The sequence below is a fragment of the Pelmatolapia mariae genome, linkage group LG20 (genome assembly GCF_036321145.2).
Source record: "Pelmatolapia mariae isolate MD_Pm_ZW linkage group LG20, Pm_UMD_F_2, whole genome shotgun sequence".
Classification (NCBI taxonomy): Eukaryota; Metazoa; Chordata; class Actinopteri; order Cichliformes; family Cichlidae; genus Pelmatolapia; species Pelmatolapia mariae.
In genome coordinates, this window is record NC_086244.1 from 42,092,319 (window position 1) to 42,116,375 (window position 24,057).

The 24,057-nt window shown below is 42.3% G+C and overlaps 1 protein-coding gene across 2 annotated transcripts in view; it reads left to right on the forward strand.

The window, feature by feature from the left end:
- Window positions 1–23,760, forward strand: part of LOC134618224 (ephrin type-B receptor 2-like) — a 66,565-nt gene extending 42,805 nt beyond the window's left edge. Inside the window, exons 5-16 of one of the 2 annotated variants that reach the window (XM_063463510.1) lie at window positions 4,384–4,719; window positions 4,841–4,965; window positions 5,154–5,316; window positions 5,442–5,550; window positions 7,322–7,389; window positions 7,580–7,702; window positions 8,075–8,322; window positions 13,549–13,764; window positions 13,876–14,025; window positions 16,046–16,239; window positions 16,338–16,493; window positions 18,794–23,760. In XM_063463510.1, coding sequence (XP_063319580.1) covers window positions 4,384–4,719; window positions 4,841–4,965; window positions 5,154–5,316; window positions 5,442–5,550; window positions 7,322–7,389; window positions 7,580–7,702; window positions 8,075–8,322; window positions 13,549–13,764; window positions 13,876–14,025; window positions 16,046–16,239; window positions 16,338–16,493; window positions 18,794–18,902 — 1,997 coding nt within the window. In that variant the 3' untranslated portion in view covers window positions 18,903–23,760. Of the gene's footprint in view, window positions 1–4,383; window positions 4,720–4,840; window positions 4,966–5,153; window positions 5,317–5,441; window positions 5,551–6,692; window positions 6,856–7,321; window positions 7,390–7,579; window positions 7,703–8,074; window positions 8,323–13,548; window positions 13,765–13,875; window positions 14,026–16,045; window positions 16,240–16,337; window positions 16,494–18,793 lie in introns of those variants that run through there. The other variant, XR_010091888.1, reaches the window with a different exon arrangement.
- The last annotated feature ends 297 nt before the right edge of the window (window positions 23,761–24,057 follow it).

Here is a 24,057-nt window from a genome sequence, read left to right on the forward strand (position 1 = left end):
TTTTTATAGTGGCGACCCTTCCCATGAGTGATATGGGTAAAGATTTCCATCTAGTCAGATCACCTTCTACTTTCTTAAGAAGTGGGATGTGGTTTAATTTAGTTAAGTCTGAAAGCTTAGGAGAAACATTAATACCCAAATATTTAATGTTTCCAGATTGTAGTGGGGCAGAAGAAGAGTTATGGAAGGAGCAGTTAATGGGAAGAACTGTAGATTTTGACCAGTTAATTGAATAATCTGAAACTCTTGAAAACCAGTTTATTAGAGTAATTACCTCAGAAAGGTTGGTTTGTGAGTTTTGCAGAAAAAGCAACACATCATCCGCATAGAGACTGATTTTATGTTCTACGTTCTTACATTTTATGCCCTTAATTGTTGTGGCCTGTCTAAATGCTGCCGCTAGTGGTTCGATAAAAATTGCAAAAAGTGAAGGGGAGAGTGGGCATCCCTGCCTGGTGCCCCTCAGGAGGCAGAAGCTGGAGGATGTCTGGTCATTTGTCCTGATACAAGCTGTTGGAGAATTGTATAATATTCTTATCCAGTTTATGAAAGAGGTTCCAAATCCAAATTTGTGTAAAGTTGCAAATAGAAATTTCCAGTTTACTCTGTCAAATGCTTTTTCTGCATCTAGAGATAATATTATGGTTTCAATGTTTTTACTGCATGAGTAGTCTATTAAATTAAGTAATCTACGAGTGTTTGTTGATGAGTGTCTACCTTTTATGAAACCAGTTTGGTCAGGATGAATTAAAAGGGGGGTTATTTTCTCTAATCTTTTTGAGAGAGCTTTGCAGATTATTTTGAGGTCTACATTTATAAGAGATATTGGACGATAGCTTGAGGGAAATAAAGGGTCCTTGCCTGGTTTTAGTAGGAGACTAATGTTGGCAGAATTCATATTTGATGGAAGTCTGCCATTTTCCTTGATTTCCTGCAACATTCCGCGGAATACTGGTGCCAAAATTGTCCAGAATTCTTTGTAGAATTCTGCAGGAAAGCCGTCGGGACCTGGAGCCTTATTATTGGGCATACTTATCAGGGCTTCCTGGAGTTCACCTGGCGTCAGTGGCGAATCCAGTGCCATTGCTTGACTGTCTAGTAATTTCGGAAGATTTACGTTGTCAAGAAACTGATCAATTTCATTATTAGATGGGTTTATTTGTGGTGAATATAAAGTTTCATAGAAATCCCTAAAAATGTTGTTTATTCTTCCAGGGTCATATATTGTGTTCCCCGATAGATCTTTAACAGCACATATAGTTGTTTTTTCTTTATTTATTTTTAACTGGTTAGCTAGAAATCGACCGGATTTGTTACTGTGTTCAAAATTCTGCAAGCGAAGTCTTTGTACTAGGAATTCTGTTTTTTTATTAATAATTTCATTTAATTCTAGTTTTGTTTTGCATATTTTGTTCATTATTTCTTGATCTTGGTCGGACGCGTAGGCTTCTTCTAAGGATTTGATGTTTTTTTCTAATTCCTGAATATTTTTGTTTTCTTCTTTCTTTTTATGTGATGAGAAAGAAATTATTTTACCTCTCATCACAGCTTTCCCTGCTTCCCAGAGGACAGAAGCAGATGTTCCGGGAGTGTCGTTAAAGTCTAAATATGAAGTCCATTCTTTTTTAAAATATTTAATAAAGTCTTCATCTTTGAGCAGTGATGTGTTAAATCTCCAGTTTTTACTTGGTGTAGTATTATTCTTGTGCATCAATGTTAAAGATACAGGAGCATGATCGCTGACAGCTATAGGGTGAATCTCAGTGTCTGAAATGTCACTCAGCTGTGAGCTGCTGACCAAAAAATAATCCAGACGAGAATAGGAGTGATGAACATGTGAGAAGAAAGAATATTTCTTACTGTTGGGGTGGAGGGAGTGCCATGCATCGCAAAGGCCATAGTCGCTCATATACTGTTTGATTATATTTGTGGACTGCCAATTACGCTGAGTTCCTGTTGTGTTGAGCCTATCCATTTCTTCATTTAGTCCCAGGTTGAGGTCTCCCCCAAGAATGAGTGTGCAATCAAGGTGTTCAGAGAGTGCACTAAAAAAACCGTGGAAGAATGAGGGATCATCAACATTTGGACTGTATATACTTACAATGCATAGCTTTTTGTTCAATATTGATAGTTTAATAATTAGAAATCTACCCTCTGGATCTATAACTGTATCGAGTACTGTAAAATTAACATTTTTATGTATTAAAATTGCTACTCCCCTTTGTCTAGAGTTATAACAGGCTGCTAACACAGTAGGAAACTCAGGTGTTTTAAGTTCATTTAAACCTGTGACAGGTCTGTGAGTTTCTTGTAATAAAACAACATCTGCCTGTAGTTTTTTAAGCTGGTTAAATATCTTTAACCTCTTTCCTCTGGTGCCGGCTCCATTTATATTCCATGTGACAAACCTCAGTGTGCCCATAATTGTGTGTGTATGTCTAATGATGTGCGCTGGGTGTTTCCTTTAGACGGGTGAAGAGAATGTGGAAACATCACTTGTTTGTGAATAGAAAGAGAGGAAAAAATTGTGGTGAGAGAATCCATAAGTCTGACTATGTGTGTGAATATTCACTAATATGAAGACCCGTGGCTTGCTTATGTGTCCTGTAAGTCTGTGCGCTGTGTGAGGTTGTTGTAGATGTGCTGCCGTTGAGCGCATGTGTTTGCGTGATCGTGGTGTGTGAATATGCAGAAATAGAGGGTGTTGTTTGTAGGTGAGTGGGGAGGTAGGTGATCACAGCAGTGGAAGAAAAGAGAAAGAAAGAAACCACATTAACTGTGAGTGACAACAAAAAAAAGAAAAGAAACGGAAACATTCTAATTAACACAATAACGGAGGGTGACGGTGTTATATCTGCTATGACATTATACTGATATTACTAGGTCAAACACATGTCAAAGGAGAGCGTGTGAGTGAATAAGAAAAGAGTGTAGCGGGTTCTTATCTGGAGTGCAGTCAATATAACCACGGAGTGGTGCCGGGGTCGCGGTAGAGCTGTCCGTCCACGTAGAGCCGGTCCACGGCGATGACAGCACGGGAGCCTCTCTGGATGAAGTTACATCGAACTGGAAACAGGACCTTGCGTCGTTCCAGGATCTCTATGGGGAACTGGTCGTTCACGCTGAAGTCCGTTCCTTTCAGCTCCCTGCCGCGACTCTTCACCTGCTCCTTCTGTTTGAATTGGCCGAATTTGGCCACAATGGGACGTGGTCTCCCGGTCCGCGACCTCACGCCCCCCAAGCGATGCACTCTATCGAAGTCGATGTTTTTTACGGTGTCCTCCGGCAGCTTCAGGTGGATTTTAATGAAGCTTTTCACCGTTGCCTCCGCGTCCTCTCCGGGAGATTCTGGAATACCAGAAAACACAAGATTATCTCTCATGCTACGGGCTTGTAGATCGATAACAGATTTTTTTATTTTTTTGTTTTCTATGTTTAGCTGGGTCACGTTATCAGTGAGAGATTTGACCGACTTCCGTAGCGTGGCATTTTCAGCGGCAAGCGTTTCCACCTGCTGCTGGCTGAATTCCAGGGATTCTCTCAGAGATTTAAATTCCCGGTGTAAAATCTCCACCAGGGACAGCCTCGCATCGAAACTGGACAATCGCCTGTCGATTGACTCCAGGATGTCTGCAATGTCTTTGCCGGCAGGCGATGTTGTTCCGGGGGAGTCTGCCGGGCGACATCTCTTCGATGACGGCGTCTCACTTTTGGCCGGGGAAGATGCACTCTGGGCCTTCTTCATTACTATATCTTGGAAACAGCGGTCGATGTAATCTTGGAGAGCGTCTAAACTCTCCCCGTTGTCCTCCAGGGTGTTAGAGATGATAGGACAGAAGTGGTTAGTTATATGACAATTTGATTAGTATATTTGGTAATAGTGAAGCTAAAGAAACTTTATTAAATTCTACACTACCATTCGTTCTTTTTCCGCCAAATCTCCGGCGTCTGACGTCACCTACAACATGGGTCGCTTACCTTACCCGTCGGTCGCTTACCTTACCCGTCGGTCGCTTACCTTACCCGTCACAGCAGTTACCAGCCTTCTTCCGCCTCTCACCCAATGGTCACTGTGAAACTCACGAGGAAATCACAAGACATGTAATAAGTTTTAAAAATATATTTCATTTCCATTATCATCATGTAGATAATTGTTGTTGTTGTTCTTCCAGATAATGCAAATACACTAAGTGGGAATCTGGTTATTGGGACAAACAGATGTTCTATTGCTTGATGTTCTTACATATAGTCTCTGTACTAAACCTCTAGAGCTTGCAATCCTTAGCTAGTGAGGTGCAAGCTTGAGAATAAAAAAAAATAACAAACTTATAACAGGCAGTAATTACTATTAGCATAATTTTCTTTTTTCCCTTTATCTTCTAGCTGTTCCATCTGCACCACAAAATGTCATCTCCATAGTAAATGAGACTTCTCTGATACTGGAGTGGAGTCCACCAAAGGAGAGTGGCGGCCGAGAAGATGTAGTTTACAACATCATATGTAAGAGTTGTGGCAGCGGTCGCAGCGGCTGCACCCGCTGTGGTGACAACGTGCAGTTTATCCCACGTCAGCTGGGACTCACCAACACCCGAGTACATATCAGCGACCTCATGGCTCACACGCAGTACACATTTGAAATACAAGCTGTCAATGGAGTGTCTGATCAGAGTCCTTATTCACCACAGTACACGTCTGTCAACATCACCACCAACCAGGCTGGTGAGGCATGATGTTGCTCTAGTGATATTTCAGTGATTTCAGTATTAACTTCTGTTTTAGTAGCTCAAATGTCTGTTAGCATGTTTTCTACACCCTTCAGATCTCTTTGTTTTTTTCTCAGCACCATCAATAGTGTCCATCATCCACCAGGTTAGCAGAACTCCTAACAGCATCACTCTGTCCTGGTCCCAGCCAGATCAGCCCAATGGTGTTATTCTGGACTATGAACTGCAGTATTATGAGAAGGTACATCAGTGCCAACTGATTGAATTCATTTCAATTCAGTTTTATTTATATAGCACCAATTCGCAAAAACACTCACCTCGAGGCATCTGAACCTGAAACATTTTGGCTCTTGAATTGTACTCAAAATCTTACAGTTTTAATTATAGACAGATCTGCCTGATTTAAAGTCTTTGGTGTGTATTATTCAGAACCAAGCAGAATGGAACTCATCTCTAACGAGGAGTCAGACCAACACTGCGGTCATACGAGGTTTAAGGCCTGGAACCATATACGTGTTTCAGGTCCGGGCTCGGACTGTCGCTGGATTTGGACGCTTCAGTGGTAAAATGTACTTCCAAACCATGACTGAAGGTAGGAAGCAGATTTACTGACAAACTAAATTCAGACGTAGTTCATCCCCTGTGTGCTGCCTAATATGTAAGTCTAAATATAAAAATTACTCACATTTTTGTGGTTTCTTGTCTTTTCACCTGTAGAAGAATATAACTCCATTATTCAAGAGAAGCTCCCCCTCATCATTGGTTCATCTGCTGCAGGGGTTGTCTTTATTATTGCCATCACTGTCGTCATAATTGTTTGTCGCAGGTGAGCCACTCTGTGTCCACTCTGTCCCCCAGAAAATGTCCCACTCTTCACCACATTATGGTCTAAAAATCTGTACCAATTTTTTTAGAAAGCCACAGAAATGATACAGAAAGCACTTTATCAAAAGTGCTGATTATGAATAAAACTGCAACTTGATCCTGCAGAAATACACTCAATGACTGTAATCTACAAAAACTGCATTATGTGGTGGCAACTAGGGATGGGTATCGTTTAGGTTTTATCCGATACCGGTGCCAAACCGGTACTTTTGAAACGGTGCCAGTGCTTAAACAGTGCTCGAACCGGTCCAAAACACAAACTTTGTCCAAAAACCTCTCATGTTCAGCTGTTTCTTTTGTAAAAAGATAACAGTGTTAGCCTTTTCTGCAGCTATAGGGCATATATGGTATCACTCTTGGCTGGAAGCAGTGCTTAAACAATGGAAAAAAAAACACAAACTTTGTCCAAAAACCTCTCATGTTTAGCTGTTTTCCACTTTTTCTTTGGTCATTTTAGCCTTTTTGGCCAGGGTGAAGGGAGTATCTGCCATCAAGCAAGAAGACAGCCGCATGTAACTACGACGGTGTTTGCTAGTTCACCTTACATGCATTAATGTAATAACGTGGTTAGCCTACTCAACGTAAATTACACACGAACAGCATTAAGCTACTCACGCAGAGAAGAACGGCTGCTGCTGCCATCATCATCCGTCATCATTTCTGCTACACTGGCAGGGCTAGGGGCCAGGACTCTCCTCTTCGGGTTCTTGGGGGATGTTGCTAACTCCGGGTCCGATAACAGGCACCCCACCCACAGTAGACGTGCTCGGTGTGAGGTCTTGCAGCAAGCTATCAAACACGGTGCATTTCTCGGCTTTTAAAAAAACGCTATGCGTCGCCAGGTGTTTCATCAGATTCGAGGTGTTACCTCCTTTGACAGTATCACCTTAAAGCACTTGTTGCAGGCTGCTGAGTTTGCATATTTTGCTGTGAAGTACAGCCAGACTTTTACCGCTTCGCTCAGCAGCCTGCCAACTCATTCATGCCATAATGGCACCGGATACCGGTACCCATCCCTAGTGGCAACATGCAATTTAGTGTAAAATTATGTATTTAATTGAAAAGCGTCTGTTCTTCTTTAAGTTGCTTGAAGACGTTTCGCCTCTCGTCTGAGAAGCTTCTTCAGTTCTAAGGTCAAATGGTGGAGAGTCCCAGATTTAAGCCCTATGGGAGTGTCCCCCCAAGAGGGACAATGGACCCCCTAATGATCCTCTACCTGATCACATGAGCCGAGGTGTGAAAACAGGTGTGGGTCACAATCAGCCAAGGTTTCGGGTGAACTCATTGTGAAACCTAGTCCCACCCTATCATGTGATTTTCTGAAGATTTCCTGAGTTCAGAAGGCCCAGGATTTTCTTTCCAGCTCCTTAGACTACGATGACCTGGTTGACTGAGAATCTTCACAGACATATTTAATTGAAAGCCAATTATGGGCTTCTTTGTAGTGGACAGTTTTAAATGGGGTAGAAACACACGGTTGTTTTTTTTCTGGAGTAGTTCAAAGTCAAGACTTGACTATGTCAGGTCATGATTATATACTTAGTAAACATATATTTTGTGTTGTCTTTGTCATGCATCAGTCTTTATTGTACACCAGTAATAAAAGTATAGCCTGTGCTCTGTTTTGTTTAATAGTTTATGTCATTAGTAGATTTAGTTTTTGTTTTTGAGTTGATGGATCTACATGCAGACTTTTTTGTATTTGTTTCCAGCAAAAGAAATTCTGACAGACCAGAATCTGAATATACAGACAAACTCCAACATTACACCAGCGGTCACAGTATGTACCTTTTACTGCAAGTTGTTGACATTAAGACTGATAGCCATTAGTGCTGTATTTTATGAAATAAATGTTTTTTCAAGATTGGATGTGGCAAAAAATGACAGAAAGAAATCAAGTTTCCCTGTGTTTTCACTATTCAGTTTTTGCATGTATATCTGTTGCTGTTTCTTCTATTTTTCTGTTGAAGTGTCACCGGGAATGAAGATCTACATTGACCCCTTCACATATGAAGATCCCAATGAAGCGGTTAGAGAGTTTGCTAAGGAGATTGACATTTCCAGTGTAAAGATTGAACAAGTGATTGGAGCAGGTAAAACAAAGAGATGCCTTAGAAAGGAAACGATATTAGGTGTAAGTAAAGACAGGCAGTGATTGGTGAGGTTTATGATACTTAGTACTTCAGAATGTGACTGTCTTGACCTTTATTATTATATTAATTGTTTATTCAAAGAAGGTAATATTAAAGGTTTCTTTATCAAAGGTTAGATTAAGAAGTCACTGCACTGTTGTGACAGTGCTAGGAACTAAAATCAACTTAAACATAGCTTTTCTGCCTAATTGTTCTCTATCATGTCTGCCTAGGTTACAGCAGTTTACAAAAACTTTGATAGTTACAGAAGATGACACAAAATGAATATATTATAATACATTACATGTGAATTACCTACTGTCAACCTGACAGGAGAGTTTGGAGAAGTGTGCAGTGGAAACCTCCGACAGCCTGGGAAAAGGGAGATATTGGTGGCCATCAAGACCTTAAAGGCAGGGTACACTGAACGCCAGAGGAGGGACTTTTTGAGTGAAGCATCTATCATGGGTCAGTTTGATCATCCCAACATCATCCATCTGGAGGGAGTGGTTACCAAGAGCAGCCCTGTAATGATCATCACTGAATTCATGGAGAATGGATCCCTTGACTCATTCCTCAGGGTAAAAGAGACACTGTACAATTCAATACAAGTATAGTAGTACGCACGTGTGTGTGTGTGTGTGTGTGTGTGTGTGTGTGTGTGTGTGTGTGTGTGTGTGTGTGTGTGTGTGTGTGTGTGTGTGTGTGTGTGTGTGTGCGTGCGTGCCATTTTCAGCTTGTTGTCCACTTCTCACACATGTCAGCTTTTGAATTTTGGTCAAGAGTTTTTAAAGTCCATCCATCCATTTTCTTTTGTTTATTTGGGGCATCACATTTCCAAGCAAGACAAGTAAATGTAAATATCTCCAGAGTCTCCTTGGTCTGCCCCAGGGCCTCCTTCTGGTGGTTCGAAAGAACTCACACCAGAAGCACCCAGGAGGCATCCTAGTCAGGTGCTCAAACCACCTCAACTGACTCCTTTCAATGTGGAGGAGTAGCGGCTTTATTCTGAGCCCCTCTCCAATGACTGAACTCTTCATCCTGTCTCTAAGGAACAGCCACCCTTCTGAGAAATTTAATTTCTAAAACTAGTATCTGCAACCTAAGGTCAGCAGCACCCCACTCCCACTCTACACAATGTGAATACAGTACCCACCTGAGTCATCTGACCGTCACTTCAGCTTGAAGGTAGACAGAAAGTCTTGTTCCATGGCCTCACAAACTCTTCCCACACCTGAGTATTTGCTTCAGTTTTTCCTACCAGTGCTCATCAGTTGCCTCTGAAGTCCCACAGGCTAACCTTCTACAACTTGATGGCTCCCTTCATCTCCAATGTCCGCTATCTGGTTTGAGGATTACAACCACGACAGGCACCAACCACCTTGTTGACACAGCTCCTTGCAGCAACCTTAGCAACACACGTGCAGAATATGGTTAATTTGGACTCAATGTCAAGTTCTGCTGGAGGTGTCACGTCGAGTGAGATGAGCCGTGTGGAAGTAATAAAGGAGGATCCAAACGCAGGCACTTGTAAAGGTGTGAAGGTGGTTTATTAAACACAAAATAAAAATGGACAAACGGCAAAACGGAGAACGAACTAAACTATACTGGGAACAACTAACTACTGAACACGAACCAGAACATGAACCTGAACATGAAGGAGGATAAACGACGGTATATGATGGTGACAGCAGGGAGAACACACAAATGGAACATGGTAGAAACACAGACGGACCAGCGACTACTACAACAGAAGACACGACTTAATACACTCAGAGAAACACAGGGAGATTACACACAGGTGGGGGACACAGCTGGGAGTAATTAACGAGACGAGACAAGGGAGGTAAACTGAACACACTCAGGACCAAACGAGGCAGGACCAGACGAGGATGAGGCTGACGAGGCAGGACCAGACGAGGCAGGACCAGACGTGGATGAGGCTGACGCTGCAGGCGTGGATGAAGACACAGAGGCTGGACCAGGCGTGGATGAAGACACGGCTGCAGAACCTGACGGCAGGGTGGCGGCTGCGGAACCTGCAGGCGATGGTGCGGTTGCTGCAGGCGGTGGTGTGGAGGTTGCAGGTGGTGGAACAGGTGGTGGCTGAACGGTCTTCCCAGAACCGTCAGCAGACATGGGGATGTGCTGGCTGGGTCCCCCAGGACCCTCAGCTGACGAGGCGTGAAACTGGATGGACTCCTCGGATCCTCCAGCTGACGAGGCATGAGGCTGGACGGGCGACTCGGGCCTTCCAGCTGACGAGGCATGAGGCTGGGTTCTCCCGGGCCCTCCAGCTGACGTGGCATGAGGCTGGCTGTGTTCTCCCGAACCCCCAGCTGACGAGACTTGAGGCTGGCTGTGTTCTCCCGAACCCCCAGCTGACGAGACTTGAGGCTGGCTGTGTTCTCCCGAACCCCCAGCTGACGAGACCTGAGGCTGGCTGTGTTCTCCCGAACCCCCAGCTGACGAGACCTGAGGCTGGCTGGGTTCTCCTGAACCCCCAGCTGACGAGACTTGAGGCTGGCTGGGTTCTCCTGAACCCCCAGCTGACGTGGCTTGAGGCTGGACGGGCTCCTCGGGCCCTCCAGCTGAGATAGGCGGCTGACACCCAGCCTCTGGGCAGGCCCTAGAGGGAGTGACTGTCTCTGAGATGGCCAGCTTTAGAGAACCATCAGATGTTGTGGTGAAGTGTGTTCCCTGCTTTGAATGAGACGGTGAGGATGGTGGCTGAATGAATGAGTTGGCAGGCTGCTGAGCGAGTGGCAACTGAGCTACGGGTAGCGAAGATGATGGTAGTGGAGGTGTAACAGGCAGTGGAGTGGCTGACTGAACTGCGGGCAGCTGGGCTGCTGACTGAACTGCGGGCAGCGTTACAGACCTGATGTTTAACTGGGGTGGAAGTGAGGATGGGACAATATGATCAGAAAAAACTGTCTCAGTGAGGTTTATTGCTCTCCCTGAAGGAACTGATGGAGATGAAAAAGTGTCCCCAACATTTTCATTCCCTGCGTTCATAGTGCTGGACTCAATTACTCCAGGCTTGGAAACAACAGCATGAACACAGTCCTTAACCCCGAATGTGGGCTCAGCAAAGGCAGTCTTTGGAGCAATGGCCATGGGTGAGACGGAAAAACCACTATTATCCTCAGTTGAAACACAAAAAATTGCCCCAGAAAAAACAGTTACAGACGCAACAGAAAAAGTGTCCCTTTCACTCACCACAGCCGGCTGCTTTGACATCCTGGAGTCCGGCTGTGGGGTGCCGCGCCGGTGCCGCGAACGTCGCTTCCTCTGTGGAGACGGCTCCGACGGGCCGGGTAACTCCTCATCCGGCGGTACGGACGGCACGTCCTCCGTTGAAGCGAGCGGGCGAGCAGTAGCGGCAGGGGGGTGAAGGTGTAGTTCGTGGAGTATAAAGTCCTGAATGAGCGGGTGCAGTGAGTCCAAGAGCCAGGGGTGACCGGAAATAAGCTGCTGTAGCTTGGCTTAGCTGAGAAATCCCTCTCCCTCATGCTCCAGCCATAGGTTGCAGGCTTGAGGCTGCGTCAATTATGACCTCCTGGAGCTCCTTGGGAGGGGCGAATGCCGCTGGATCCATTTGTGGCTGGTCCGTACTGTCACAGGGAGTGAGATGAGCCGTGTGGAAGTAATAAAGGAGGATCCAAACGCAGGCACTTGTAAAGGTGTGAAGGTGGTTTATTAAACACAAAATAAAAATGGACAAACGGCAAAACGGAGAACAAACCAAACTATACTGGGAACAACTAACTACTGAACACGAACCAGAACATGAACCTGAACATGAAGGAGGATAAACGACGGTATATGATGGTGACAGCAGGGAGAACACACAAATGGAACATGGTAGAAACACAGACGGACCAGCGACTACTACAACAGAAGACACGACTTAATACACTCAGAGAAACACAGGGAGATTACACACAGGTGGGGGACACAGCTGGGAGTAATTAACGAGACGAGACAAGGGAGGCAAACTGAACACACTCACATGAGACGCAGACCTTCGCAATAAAACAGGAAACAAGAAATCACTACACAAGGACGCAGACCAGACACAGAACTAAACCCACACAAAACATGAGAACACAAACCCTGTGAACAAAACCCCAAACCAGAACCACAGTAATATAATCTATCGTAAATAATCAAAACACCAGAGAACCCCAAAACACTCCATAAAGCAAAAATAAACCCAAAACATAATAAACTCAGAATGCTGGGTCGAACCGACCCAGAATCATGACAGGAGGTGGGAGTTGAAGATCTGCTACACCAGGGTCTCTGCCAGGCATTCCCAGCATTCCCATTCCCTCCACAACATGTTTGGGTGTACTAGGTCCAGAATCCTCTCCCCCACTACCTGATCCAGCTCACTACCAGGTCGTGATGAGATGGCAGCTCAGCTCCCGTCCATTAGCCAGTTATCCAGAACACATATCTCTGGCCTTGGGTGTCTTGGTGCCACATGCACCTATGGACATCCTTATGTTTAAACATGGTGTACGTTATGGACAAACTTTGATTTGCACAGAAGTCCAAACACAAAACACCACTTGAGTCCAAATCAGGCAGGCCGTTGTTCTTGATCAGCTCCCTCTAGTTCTCCAGTTCAGTAGGACAACAGAGTCACCAGATGGAGCACCCTCAATCATCCCAGTCAGTGACTGTAAGAAGGTTGGGTTATAATAATAACAATACTATTCATAAGAATAATAATATCTGTTGTTTGGCACATAAGTGCAAATGACAGTCAGGACCTATCCCCTGAACCAAAGCGTCTCAAAAGTGAAAAGAATACCAAGAGCAACTCTAGACTGGAACAAAGTCCAATCCCCAGGAGGCTGGTTCCAGAGCCCAATGCTTGCCTTAATGTGAGCCCAACTATATCTAGCCTGTATCTCTCGACCTCTTGAACCTTGAACCTCCTTCCCCACCAGGAAGGGCTTGATGTTTCATGTCTTAATAGCCAGCCTTGATAGGCAGGAATCAGACTGCCATCCACTTTGGGGTTGCTGTAGCTCAGGAGGTCGACCAGGTCATCTGCTCATCAGAAGGTTCGTGGTTTGATCTCTGGCTCCCCCAGTCTGTCATGCCAAATAACCTTGGGCAAGTCTGAGTGCTCTGGGAGAGTAGAAAAGCGGTATATTTTCCCCCTCGTTGTATATTGGTTTCTCTTCTTCTTACTTTTGCATCTTTGTGGTCCAGCTACCCAATTTCGCTGTGCAAGAAATTGCACAATGACAATAAAAAGCTCTAAGTCTCTAAGTCTAAGTCTATATAAGAATCATTCCATATACCATTTACATTGCATCTCCTGGTGCATGTTGTTTCTTCTTATCTGCTAATGGAGACCATGAGATGTGTTTTGTGGTGTGTGTGTGCTAGAGCTGACCTTGCCATGTTACTTTACGTGGCTGTCAAAACATGAGAAGATTTTTTTGTGAGCTCATAACCGCAGAAAACTGTCTAGAAACTATTATGTGTACTGGGTTTCTTGCTAAAGCAGCACCCAAACAAAATTTGCAGACCTGCTGTATAGAACCTGGTACCCTGGTACTCTCTTTTTCAAGAGAATTTTTACAGTTTAATATCTGAAAAAGGCTGCACATGGAAGCAGGCAGAGTAGTTGAGACATAATGCTCAGACATTTATCCAAAAGAGTCCAGTGTTTTTTCAATTAGTTTTATAACAACCTGTGATGTTTGGAGAGTCAGCACATGCGATTTTTGTGGAGTGAATTTATATTAATTTACACTAATTTGATGTTGTTTTCTTGAAAGCAAAATGATGGCCAGTTCACAGTGATACAGCTGGTGGGAATGCTGCGCGGCATTGCAGCAGGAATGAAATACTTGTGTGACATGAACTATGTCCATCGAGACCTGGCAGCAAGGAACATCTTGGTCAACAGCAACCTAGTGTGCAAAGTGTCTGACTTTGGCCTGTCACGTTTCCTTGAAGAGGATACTTCAGACCCCACTTACACCAGTGCTCTGGTGAGTCCTTATCAGTGACTACGGAGACCTTCATTCAGTATATTTCATTTATAATATTTCAAATTGTATTATAAATTCTGTCATAAATGAACTTCTTCTTCTTCTTCTTAGGGGGGAAAGATTCCCATCAGGTGGACAGCACCAGAGGCCATTCAGTACAGGAAGTTCACCTCCTCAAGTGACTGCTGGAGCTATGGCATAGTCATGTGGGAGGTCATGTCATATGGAGAGAGGCCCTACTGGGACATGAGTAATCAAGATGTGAGTAAAGCCCTTTAAAATTACTGGTATTTGTGTTTAAGATAAACTATGATAAACTGCCAGATAGTGGTAGTTGTTCCCTACGCTTAATTTAAGCAGTTTGAATTTACTGCCAAAAGAATGTGGTAACGGCCCATTATTGCTTCTGTAGTCAGTCAGAGAAAATCTTTTGTGACTGAAATTGTACCCTGAAATCAGCAGGTCGCAGAGAAATGAGAAATGTGAATGAACTAAATAAACCTTGATGCACACTACTTACTCCTGAAAAACAACCCCATCGCTCCGCCACCAAATTTTAAGCTTTGGCACAATACAGTCAGATAAGTACTGTTCTCGTGGCAATTGCTCAAACCAGAGGCATCCATCAGATTGCCAGATGGAAAAGTGTGATTTGTCACTCCAGAAAACACATCTCCACTACTCTAGAGTCTGGTGGTGGCGTGCTGTAGGCCTCTGGATCCGACGCTGTTTTTAAACCCATGAATAGAATAGAATAGAATAGAATAGAATAGAATAGCCTTTATTGTCATTGTACAGGGTACAACGAAATTGGAGTGCCACTCCCTTGGTGCAAAAATACAATAATAAATATAAATGTAAAATATAAAAGGTGCAATAAAACAAACAATAGTAGGTACAATATATACAGGATAGCAGCATTAATATAATGACAGTAAGAATAGCAGCATAATAATTGACGGTGACAGTATGGAGTAGCTAAGCAGTTTCAGTTGTTTTTGTGCTTATTTACTATGGTGATAGCTCTGGGAAAGAAGCTATCCCTGAATCTGTTTGTCCTGGTTTTATGTGACCTGTACCGTCGACCTGATGGTAATAGTTCAAACACTTGGTTGCTGGGGTGAGAATGGTCCTTGATGATATTGCCAGCTCTGCTGAGGTACCGAGAGTTTGCAATGACCTCCAGGCTGGGCAGAGAGCAGCCGGTGATCTTCTGGGCTGTGTTGATGACCCTCTGCAGTGCTTTCCTGTCTGCAGCTGAGCACCCTGCATACCATGTTGTTATGCTGTACGTTAGGATGCTCTCTATGGTGGCTCTGTAGAATGTCACCAGCAGCCTCTCCTCCAGGTTGTTCCTCCTGAGCACTCTCAGAAAGTGGAGACGCTGCTGGGCCTTTTTTACCACCGCCGTGGTATTTGCAGACCAGGAGAGATCATCAGAGATCTGCACGCCCAGAAACCTCATGGAGTGCACCCTCTCCACACAGCTCCCGTGAATGTACAGTGGGGCCGGGTCTGCTCTGCCCTTCCTGAAGTCCAAGATGAGTTCTTTAGTTTTTGTGGTGTTCAGTTGGAGGTTATTAACTGAACACCACTCAGTCAGTCTGTTGACCTCATCTCTGTAGTCCGACTCATCCCCCCTTGAGATGAGTCCAACCACGGTGGTGTCATCCGCAAACTTTATGATGGTGTTTGAGAGATGGGTAGGGGAGCAGTCGGATGTGTAGAGTGTAAACAGGAGGGGACTCAGAACACATCCTTGTGGAGACCCGGTGCTGAGTGTGATGGTGCTGGACAGGTGTGGGCCGAGTCTGACAGACTGTGGTCTATTTGTCAGGAAGTCCTTGATCCAGAGGCAGATGGGGGTGGAGAGTCCTCTATGCACTGAAGCTCTCTATGCACTGTTCTTGAGCTAATCTGAAGGCCACGTGAAGTTTGGAGGTCTGTAATGATTGACTCTGTCCATAAAGGTGGTGACCTCCGTGGCAACCTCATACTACACAGTGTTAAACATGTCCATGTCCCAACTTATTTGAGATTCCAAATGGTCCCACTTTTTCTTAAAATAGTACATTTTCTCAGTTTAAACATTTGCTATGAGAATAAAATATCAGTTTATCAGATTTGCAAGTCATTTCTTTTTTTCTTTTTAAATCCTGTCCTGTTTGTCAGCTTTTTGCTATCAGAATTATGATCTGAATGCATTCATTTTTTATTTACATTTTGCGCCTTATTCCAAGGCTTTTGTTTTAACCATGAGTTTTCATGCAAATTGTTTTAGGTAATCAATGCCATAGAGCAGGACTACAGGTTGCCACCCCCTATGGATTGTCCTAGTGCACTACATCAGCTAATGCTTGACTGCTGGCAGAAAGATCGCAACAACCGACCCAAATTCAGCCAGATTGTCAGCACACTGGATAAGATGATCCGCAATCCCAACAGCCTGAAGGCCATGACACCATTGTCATCAAGGTATGACAGGAAGAACAATTATTTCACGCTGAGAGTTGCTGACACCCGATCATCTTTTTAACTTTTAGTTCTTTTGTCTTTTTCTATCCACCATTTAGTGTTCATTTAGCTCTGCTTGATCGCAGCACTCCAGATTTCTCCTCTTTCAGCACCGTCGATGAGTGGCTGGATGCCATAAAAATGGGCCAGTACAAGGAGAACTTCACCAGTGAAGGCTTCACCAGCTTTGATGTGGTGTCTCAAATGACCATGGAGTATGTTAGATACTTTTCTTATATCAAAAACAGAGGTCTCACATGCACACACTAGCTGATGAGTTAGAATGCAGCAACAATGGGGAAGTGTAAGGATTTGAGCGAGGGAAACCTTGGACCTTGCCATCTATGTGGATATTACTACCTACTACCTACCTAAGCATTGTTGCAGACCATGTACACAAGGGATGTCAAACTCATTTTACACTGTGGGCCACACACTGTACACCCTACTTTGATCTTAAGTGATCTTAAATGGGCCAGACCAGTGAAACTACGCTATAAATGTTGTTACTCGTTAAGTTACTGTGGACTCATTAATAGTTGAAAAACAGTATCTCACCTGTCATTTCAGTGTTTAACTGTTAGTAATTGCTTTAATGTAGTCTGAAAGAAACAGAAACGTATTCACGGAAACAGTATTCCCTAATGGCTATGGCCTCTTTCAGCGGGAAAATATGCCCTGCCGCAAAGGAAAAATGGTTCAGAAAAGTTGGGATTTAAAGAATCTGTTGCTAATCTCTTTGTGCCAGATACAACAGTGTGCATTCAGGGACCTACTGGTGTCTCCATGCCTTGATGGTGTTTGTAGTCAAACTAGGCACTGCTCATGTTGGTACTGGTCTAAGAATCCTTGTGTACTGCTCTGCCAACCAGGAGCTGGTGCTTTGGCTCTCTGGTGTTATTTCCAATACCTTTCTCAGGTGTCCTTATATATTGACTCAGGTGTCTACTCAGCTTGGTTGAGAAGAGCTTCCATGTTGTGGAGAAGCAGGTATTCAGGCAGTTGTTCTATGACATGACGGTTTGGAGAGTAAGGCTGAAGAAGCTCGCTGATATAAGTGGAGGCCTCTCTTCATAAAGACATAAAAGTAAGAGTGAGGATTCTAAACTGATATCTAATAATAATAATAAAAGATATGGTAATAAAATTATGAGGCTTTGCCAACAAAAATTAACATAAACACTTAATATTTGCCACCATGTTAAATGGTCTGTATTTTGTATAGCGCTTTACTAGTCCCTAAGGACCCCAAAGCGCTTTACACATCCAGTCATCCACCCATTCACATACACATTCACACACAAGGTGATGGCAAGCTACATTGTAGCCACAGCCGCTCTGGGGCGCATTGACAGAGGCGAGGCTGCCGGACACTGGCGCCACCACTCTGGCCACCACCAGTAGGCAATGGGTGAAGTGTCTTGCCCAAGGACACAACGACCAAGACTGTCCAAGCCGGGGCTCGAACCGGCAACCTTCCGATTACAAGGCGAACTCCCAACTCTTGAGCCACGATCGCCCCTCATGGACCATGGAGCAAAGAAATCAAACATGAGCATGTCTATTAGGCTGTCCAAACTTTCAGGGGTAAGACTTGGATCTCACAGGTCAGCAACATGAGCAGGACTGAACTTATCTTTTTATTTTATTTGTATCCCTCAATTGTAAAAGCATTGCTCTGCTGCCTGCCCCAGGCGGGTGACATGGACACCCAAGTTTGTGAATACAATAACTCAAAAAGGAGGTGATGTAATACCATAGGTGTATCAGATGAGTCTGAATCTTAATGATATTGACCTCAAGGTTAAGTCAGGGTTCAACTTTGAAAATCACCTAGGATTTTCTCATTTATACAACAGGTATTTCTACTATGAAGCTGAAGGGTAGCACTGGCAGCTGCCTGTATTTTTATTTGTTTATTTACTTTGAACATTTACACGTTTGTGTGCTTTAAATTTGTCACCCATTATCAGAATGCTCTGCTGTTCAACTGTAATGTCCTGAGGTGTCTATGGTAGGAGATTACCTGAACTACCTGTGTGTGCCATTGTGCATCAGCACATAAGAGCATTCAAAGCCCAGAGTTTTTTTGGCCACACCAGCAGCCTCCCTTACTATAGGGAGGGTGCTGCCATACTAGTTATCATACTAGTTACCATACTAGTTATCCATGTCCCCAAAATGAAAAATTAAGTTGAAGAGTTTTTTTTACACGCTAGAGGAGACCAAATGTGTGTCACAGAGACACAAGCGCAAGTGGACTTGCACTGAGAAATGTGAAAGTAACTGTTGCTTAAAGTGTTGCAGATTTAAAGGAAGACTGGTAAATTTCATGATCGATTATGGACTGAGTGCCAGAACCTTTTTAACCAACTTTGTACAATTTTATAATATACACAAAAGTTGTCATTTAGATTTGGTTTTCAGTATCCACAAGCCAGAATGCCTTCTGAGATGTCAACTGTTACTCCTGTGGTGTAGCTGGGTGTAATGATGGCGTATGATTTCTTTTCAGGGATATCCTCCGAGTAGGAGTGACATTGGCTGGTCACCAGAAGAAGATTCTGAACAGCATCCAGTCAATGAGGGCCCAGATGAACCAGATCACCTCTGTGGAAGTGTGATCTCATAGACCAGAAGCACAAAGACTGTTCACTACAGGATGTCCAGCTGCCAGTAACCATGCATTGAGGAACACAGACACTGTGACTTCAGTTGAACCTCAGATTCACTTTTCCTCCTTCCAAACACTCTCCAAAGGCTTCCATCAGTATGCAGCACAGCACAGATGTTGAGTAGTTTTCTTGAAGCTGCTGTATATTCAGGTAACAGTCATTTTGGGGGGTTGTTGGACATAATCACAGGCATCTAACTGTCAAACTGCTACAGTGCAGTCACGTGTATTGTTAATGTTCCATCACTCTTCCACTCTCTCCACTACCAGCAACTTAAGTTATTCTTAAGAATTAATGTCCTAAAATTGGCCTTGCACTTTGAATTTTATGCAAGGAACCTACTGTCACAGTGAACGATGATATTAAAAACAGCATAGCAGGACTCAATGAACTGGCTGGTGCAAATTACAACTTATACGTTAAGTTGAGCATATTTATTTATAGCTGCCACCTTCACCTTACTGCTACCTCTGTACCACAGTAATTGTGGCATTTTTCGTAACTATGTAAAGTTTCTTAACTATGTAAAGCTGCAAATCAGAACTTTTTGTCAGATCAAACCCAGTTTTTGGTACAGGCAATTGAACATTTACATAGATTGTATGGTGTGAATTTGAATAAGGAAGCATTGGCTAACTATGACCCTTATATTATTCAGCTACAATGTAGATGAACACACTTCTACTACCAGCAACAACAGGTGCCAAATACATATATATCTATATCTATATCTATCTATCTATATATATATATATATCTATATATATTTATATATAGATATAGATATATATCATTTATCTCACTGTCCCATTTACTGCGGAAACTGTGATACGAAACTTGCAGATATGATTCTCGGTTCTGTACATGTGTTTTGGGGGTAAAGGTTTACAAGTTTTCATGTTTTATAGAAAATTGTTTAAGAGAAATACCTTTTACACCAAGTTGTTGTCTTGTACATATCAGTATATATTTTTCTTTTAAGAAAAAAAGACTGCTCTTTCATTTGGCACTTTTAAATCATAGCTGTTAAACAAATTGCTTTTCAATGTTTCTTATTCTCACACACCACTGAGAGCTATAGGCATTGGCTTACCAACAGAAGCAAATTGGGATTTAGTGTCTTGCCAGAGGACAGTTCTAAATGATGAGGCAACTGATCTATACTACTAAAACTGTATTTAGTGACTCAACATTACTTGAGCTATAGCTTCCCAGCAAGTGCTACCAATAAGCAATTATTATTCTATCCTCAAAGTGATTTAAAAAACATTCAAATGTCCTGCAGATTTTGAAATCTAGAAATTTTAAAATGTCAATTCAAATGTCTCTATGTTTTGCAACCTAACAAAGGCCGTATGTAGAGGAGTGCTTTTCAAGACAAGTCATTTTCAGAATATGAAAAGTAATACAAATCTTGTTAATTATGTGTTCGACAGGCTTGGCTGATAAAAACCGATGACAGATATCCCTTTATTAAGCATAGCATATATTACATTTGACACCAAAGTTAAGCCTTTAACATTGAACTCTGTGTATGATGTCTTGAGCTTGACCGCCTACAGTGTAAGTTTCTTGGATATATATAAAATGCACAAATTATTGCTTTCATAATTAGGAGACTCAGATCCACTTATTGTGGGAAAACAATTTATTATTTTTGCCAAAAAATAAATTCACATAATTAGTATGTCATACAGATGTTTTCTCATTAAGAAACTGAGTAGTACTTGATAATGCAGCCCATAACTTATGGTATAATTTCATATATTTCATATACATATACTTCCTGTAAGGAAGTTGCAACCAACTATTGCTCCATTCAACACTTCATTTTCTTCCACTTAACTACGGCCAGGACCAAATTGCAGGGGTAGTAGCCTAAGTAGAGAATACAAGACTTCTCTCTCCCCAGCCACCTGCTCTGGGGGAAAACCAAGGCATTTCCAGCCCAGCTGAGAGACCTAATGTCTGTAGTGTGTCTTGGGTTTATCTCAGTGCCTCCTCCCAGTAGGACATACCCAGAAAGCTTGCTCAGGAGGTATCCTAGTCAGATGCCCAAACCACTTAAGCTAGTACATTTTGGAGTGGAGGAGTAGTGGCTCTGCTCGGAGTCCCTCCCTAATGACTTAACTCTTTGGAGAAGGATAAACTGCTCCAGTGTGAACTATAGGCCACCACCCGATAAAGCCAACAGAACCACATCAACTGCAAAAAAGCACAGACGAGATCCTGAAGCCACCACAGTGGAAGCCTGAGAAATTCTGTCCATAAAAATTTGAAATAGACTTACTGCCAGCAGTGTAACCAAGTTCTCACTGTGGTTTGAACAGTGACCAAATAGGGACTTTCTATCATAGTCGTTTTTTGTTTGTTTGTTTCTTGTTGTCTTTCTTTCTTTTTTTTGTTAAACAATGTCTTCTCCAAGTCCACAAGATACATGTAGACTGGTTTGACTGGTAGCCAGGCACCAGGGGCTTTGGCCTGGGAACAAGACATCACCCTCCCCAGGCCTCACTCCAGGGCATGGTTATAGCCCAATGGTTATTAAATTTGTTTTTGTTTTGTTTTTTTTAAAAAAACAGTTAACATTTGAATGGCATTTCAGAACCGAACTTATGATTCTGATAATTTCTTTTCTATTTTTTAAGGTATTACACTTTATTGGATGTTCTTGTTCTTCAGTTTGGCCTTTCAGCTAAAAATATTGGATAACTGAACAAATAACAGATCTTATAATTAAAAAGCTGAGAGTAAAGAAATACTTTTTTTAATGATTGTCCATTTAACTTTCAGCTTAGTCATGCCTACACCCAAAACATTGTGCAGTTAGAATATTATTATCGTAATGCTCTAAATGTCATGGCACAATGAATACATACTCAGATTGTATTAAATATGTAGTTAGCCATTTAAAAGGTACCTATACCCTCTAGTGGGTTAGGTAAATTCTTGATTCTAAATTGCCCATAGGTGTGTGAGTGTGAATGGTTGTCTGTCTCTATGTGTTAGCCCTGCAACAGATTGGAGACCTGTCCAGGAATACCCCACCTCTCACTCTATGGTAGCTGGGATAGGCTCCAGCTCCCCTGTGACCCAGATAAGAAAAAGTGGAAGAGAATGGACACATGGATGGATGGACTTTGATGTGCTTCCATAAAGTTGAGTTTCAAAATAAAAGCAGTGAGCTAAGATTCATTTTTGGATTTGAGAGCAGCATTCAGTTGTTTAAGGAGAAACTCCATTCTCTTGCATTCCTCTTCACATGCATTGCACTTCTAAACTGATCCACGCTGCTAGGCATGGGCATGTGAAGTTTGATAGTATTCATCTATGATGCATCATTAAGAGTGTCTTGGAGAACTTAGTTTATCTGTGGATTAAATCTGTCAACAGATGGGTGATGTAAGAGGCCACAATAAATGAATATGAGGCTTACTTTGAAAAGCCGTAACTTCCAATTTCGTAAATCATCACTGAAAAAGTCTACAACCACTGACTGACATGATTTAAAATATGATTAGGTTTTGAGTGGTAAATCAGACTACCCATGGTTTGGGAAAATATCGTGATATAGTTGTGCAATGTTTAGGATTCTGTTTAGGATTCTGGCACCATAAGTGCATTTCTGTCTTTGCTTCTGAGAGGAAAATCATTCAGATTGGCCATTAAAGCTATAAGCACCAAGCCTCAGAACAAAATAGCTATGCTGTGGCTCTTATGGAAGTCTTTGCAAGAAATTAGGTATCATGTCCCTTTTAGATATTGGTGTTTATACACTCTGGGTTTCTGTAGGACATAGAGGGCCTGTGCTCCACATTATTACCATAAAAGATGTGTTTCATCTATGATCTCTGTTTTGTCTTTCCTGTCCTTGTACATATTCCCTTCATGATTTGAAATGAAGCTGAAGTGTACCATCATCCGAACTCAGAAATCACTGTGGGTTGGGGTTTGAAAGGTAACATAGCTCAGAAGCCTCACAGGACCAATACAGCATTAGAAATATTTTGGGGGGGTTTTATGTGAATTTTGATAAAACTGTGAGGTTTGTTTTTTTTTGTTGTTTTTTTTAAATAAATGTTATGCAATCGTTGTACGTACAGAAAAGAAAAGTGAATTTTCCGTTTGAGTCATGTGACATTTGAGTGTTTTTTTTTTAAAATGGGGACATTTGGCATGTTAAACCCTTCCTTCTAATGTACTGCCATAAATCACATGTTCATCCACTCACTATGGTGTTATCTACATGAGTCCCTTTGAACTTGGTCCTGTTTGTACATGTTCAGAATGTTGTCAGTTATTGTAAGGCTATAACATGTTTTGATGGTAGCATTCAAAAGCACAATTCCAAGACATTTATTCCCCGCTTATGTTTTGAAATTCAGTGCTATTGTAAAAATTCAGGAAGGAATACATATGCTTCTTTAAGGGTTAGTTATTCTTTGTAATCTGCTCACTGGAACACATAAGAATAAAGAAACAAACTCTTAACAAGCTGCTTTAACAATGAAGGTTTGGATTTCTAGTGTTGGATCAGGACAGGCCAGACTCCTTTTTTTATTTTTTAAGATGTTGTAGTTTAAAGAAATGCACTGACTTGAATTAATTATAAAACATGTCCTGATGCATGTTCTTTCTGAACAGAAAGTACAACTAAGACTTCTGTATTGCAGAAGCTCATTAGACATTGCATGTACTATTCTGGGCTCTGTGTTAGTCTTCCTGGAGATAGTGTTTTGTGGTACATTTTTATGACTATGATCAAAAGAGGTGCTTCCACTTATCTCAGCTTTAAGTGTTGTTTATTGTTTATATTCTCTTTTAATGTAAAAATGTATTGTTCTCTCTGATTTATAACAGATTCATATTGATACCATTTTTTATTCTTATGTCATATAATATAATTGTAAAAACAGCCTTACATGTTTTACAAACACATAAACACATTGTACTGTAATGTACACATGCATTCTCTGCACATATTTAACACACTGGACCCAGGCAGCAGATTGACATTAGATGATAAGTGCTTCTGGTCAAACTGACCAGAATTATTATTTGATGGTGTTTGGTAAGAAATCAGATTCTGTAAATTAATAATCCA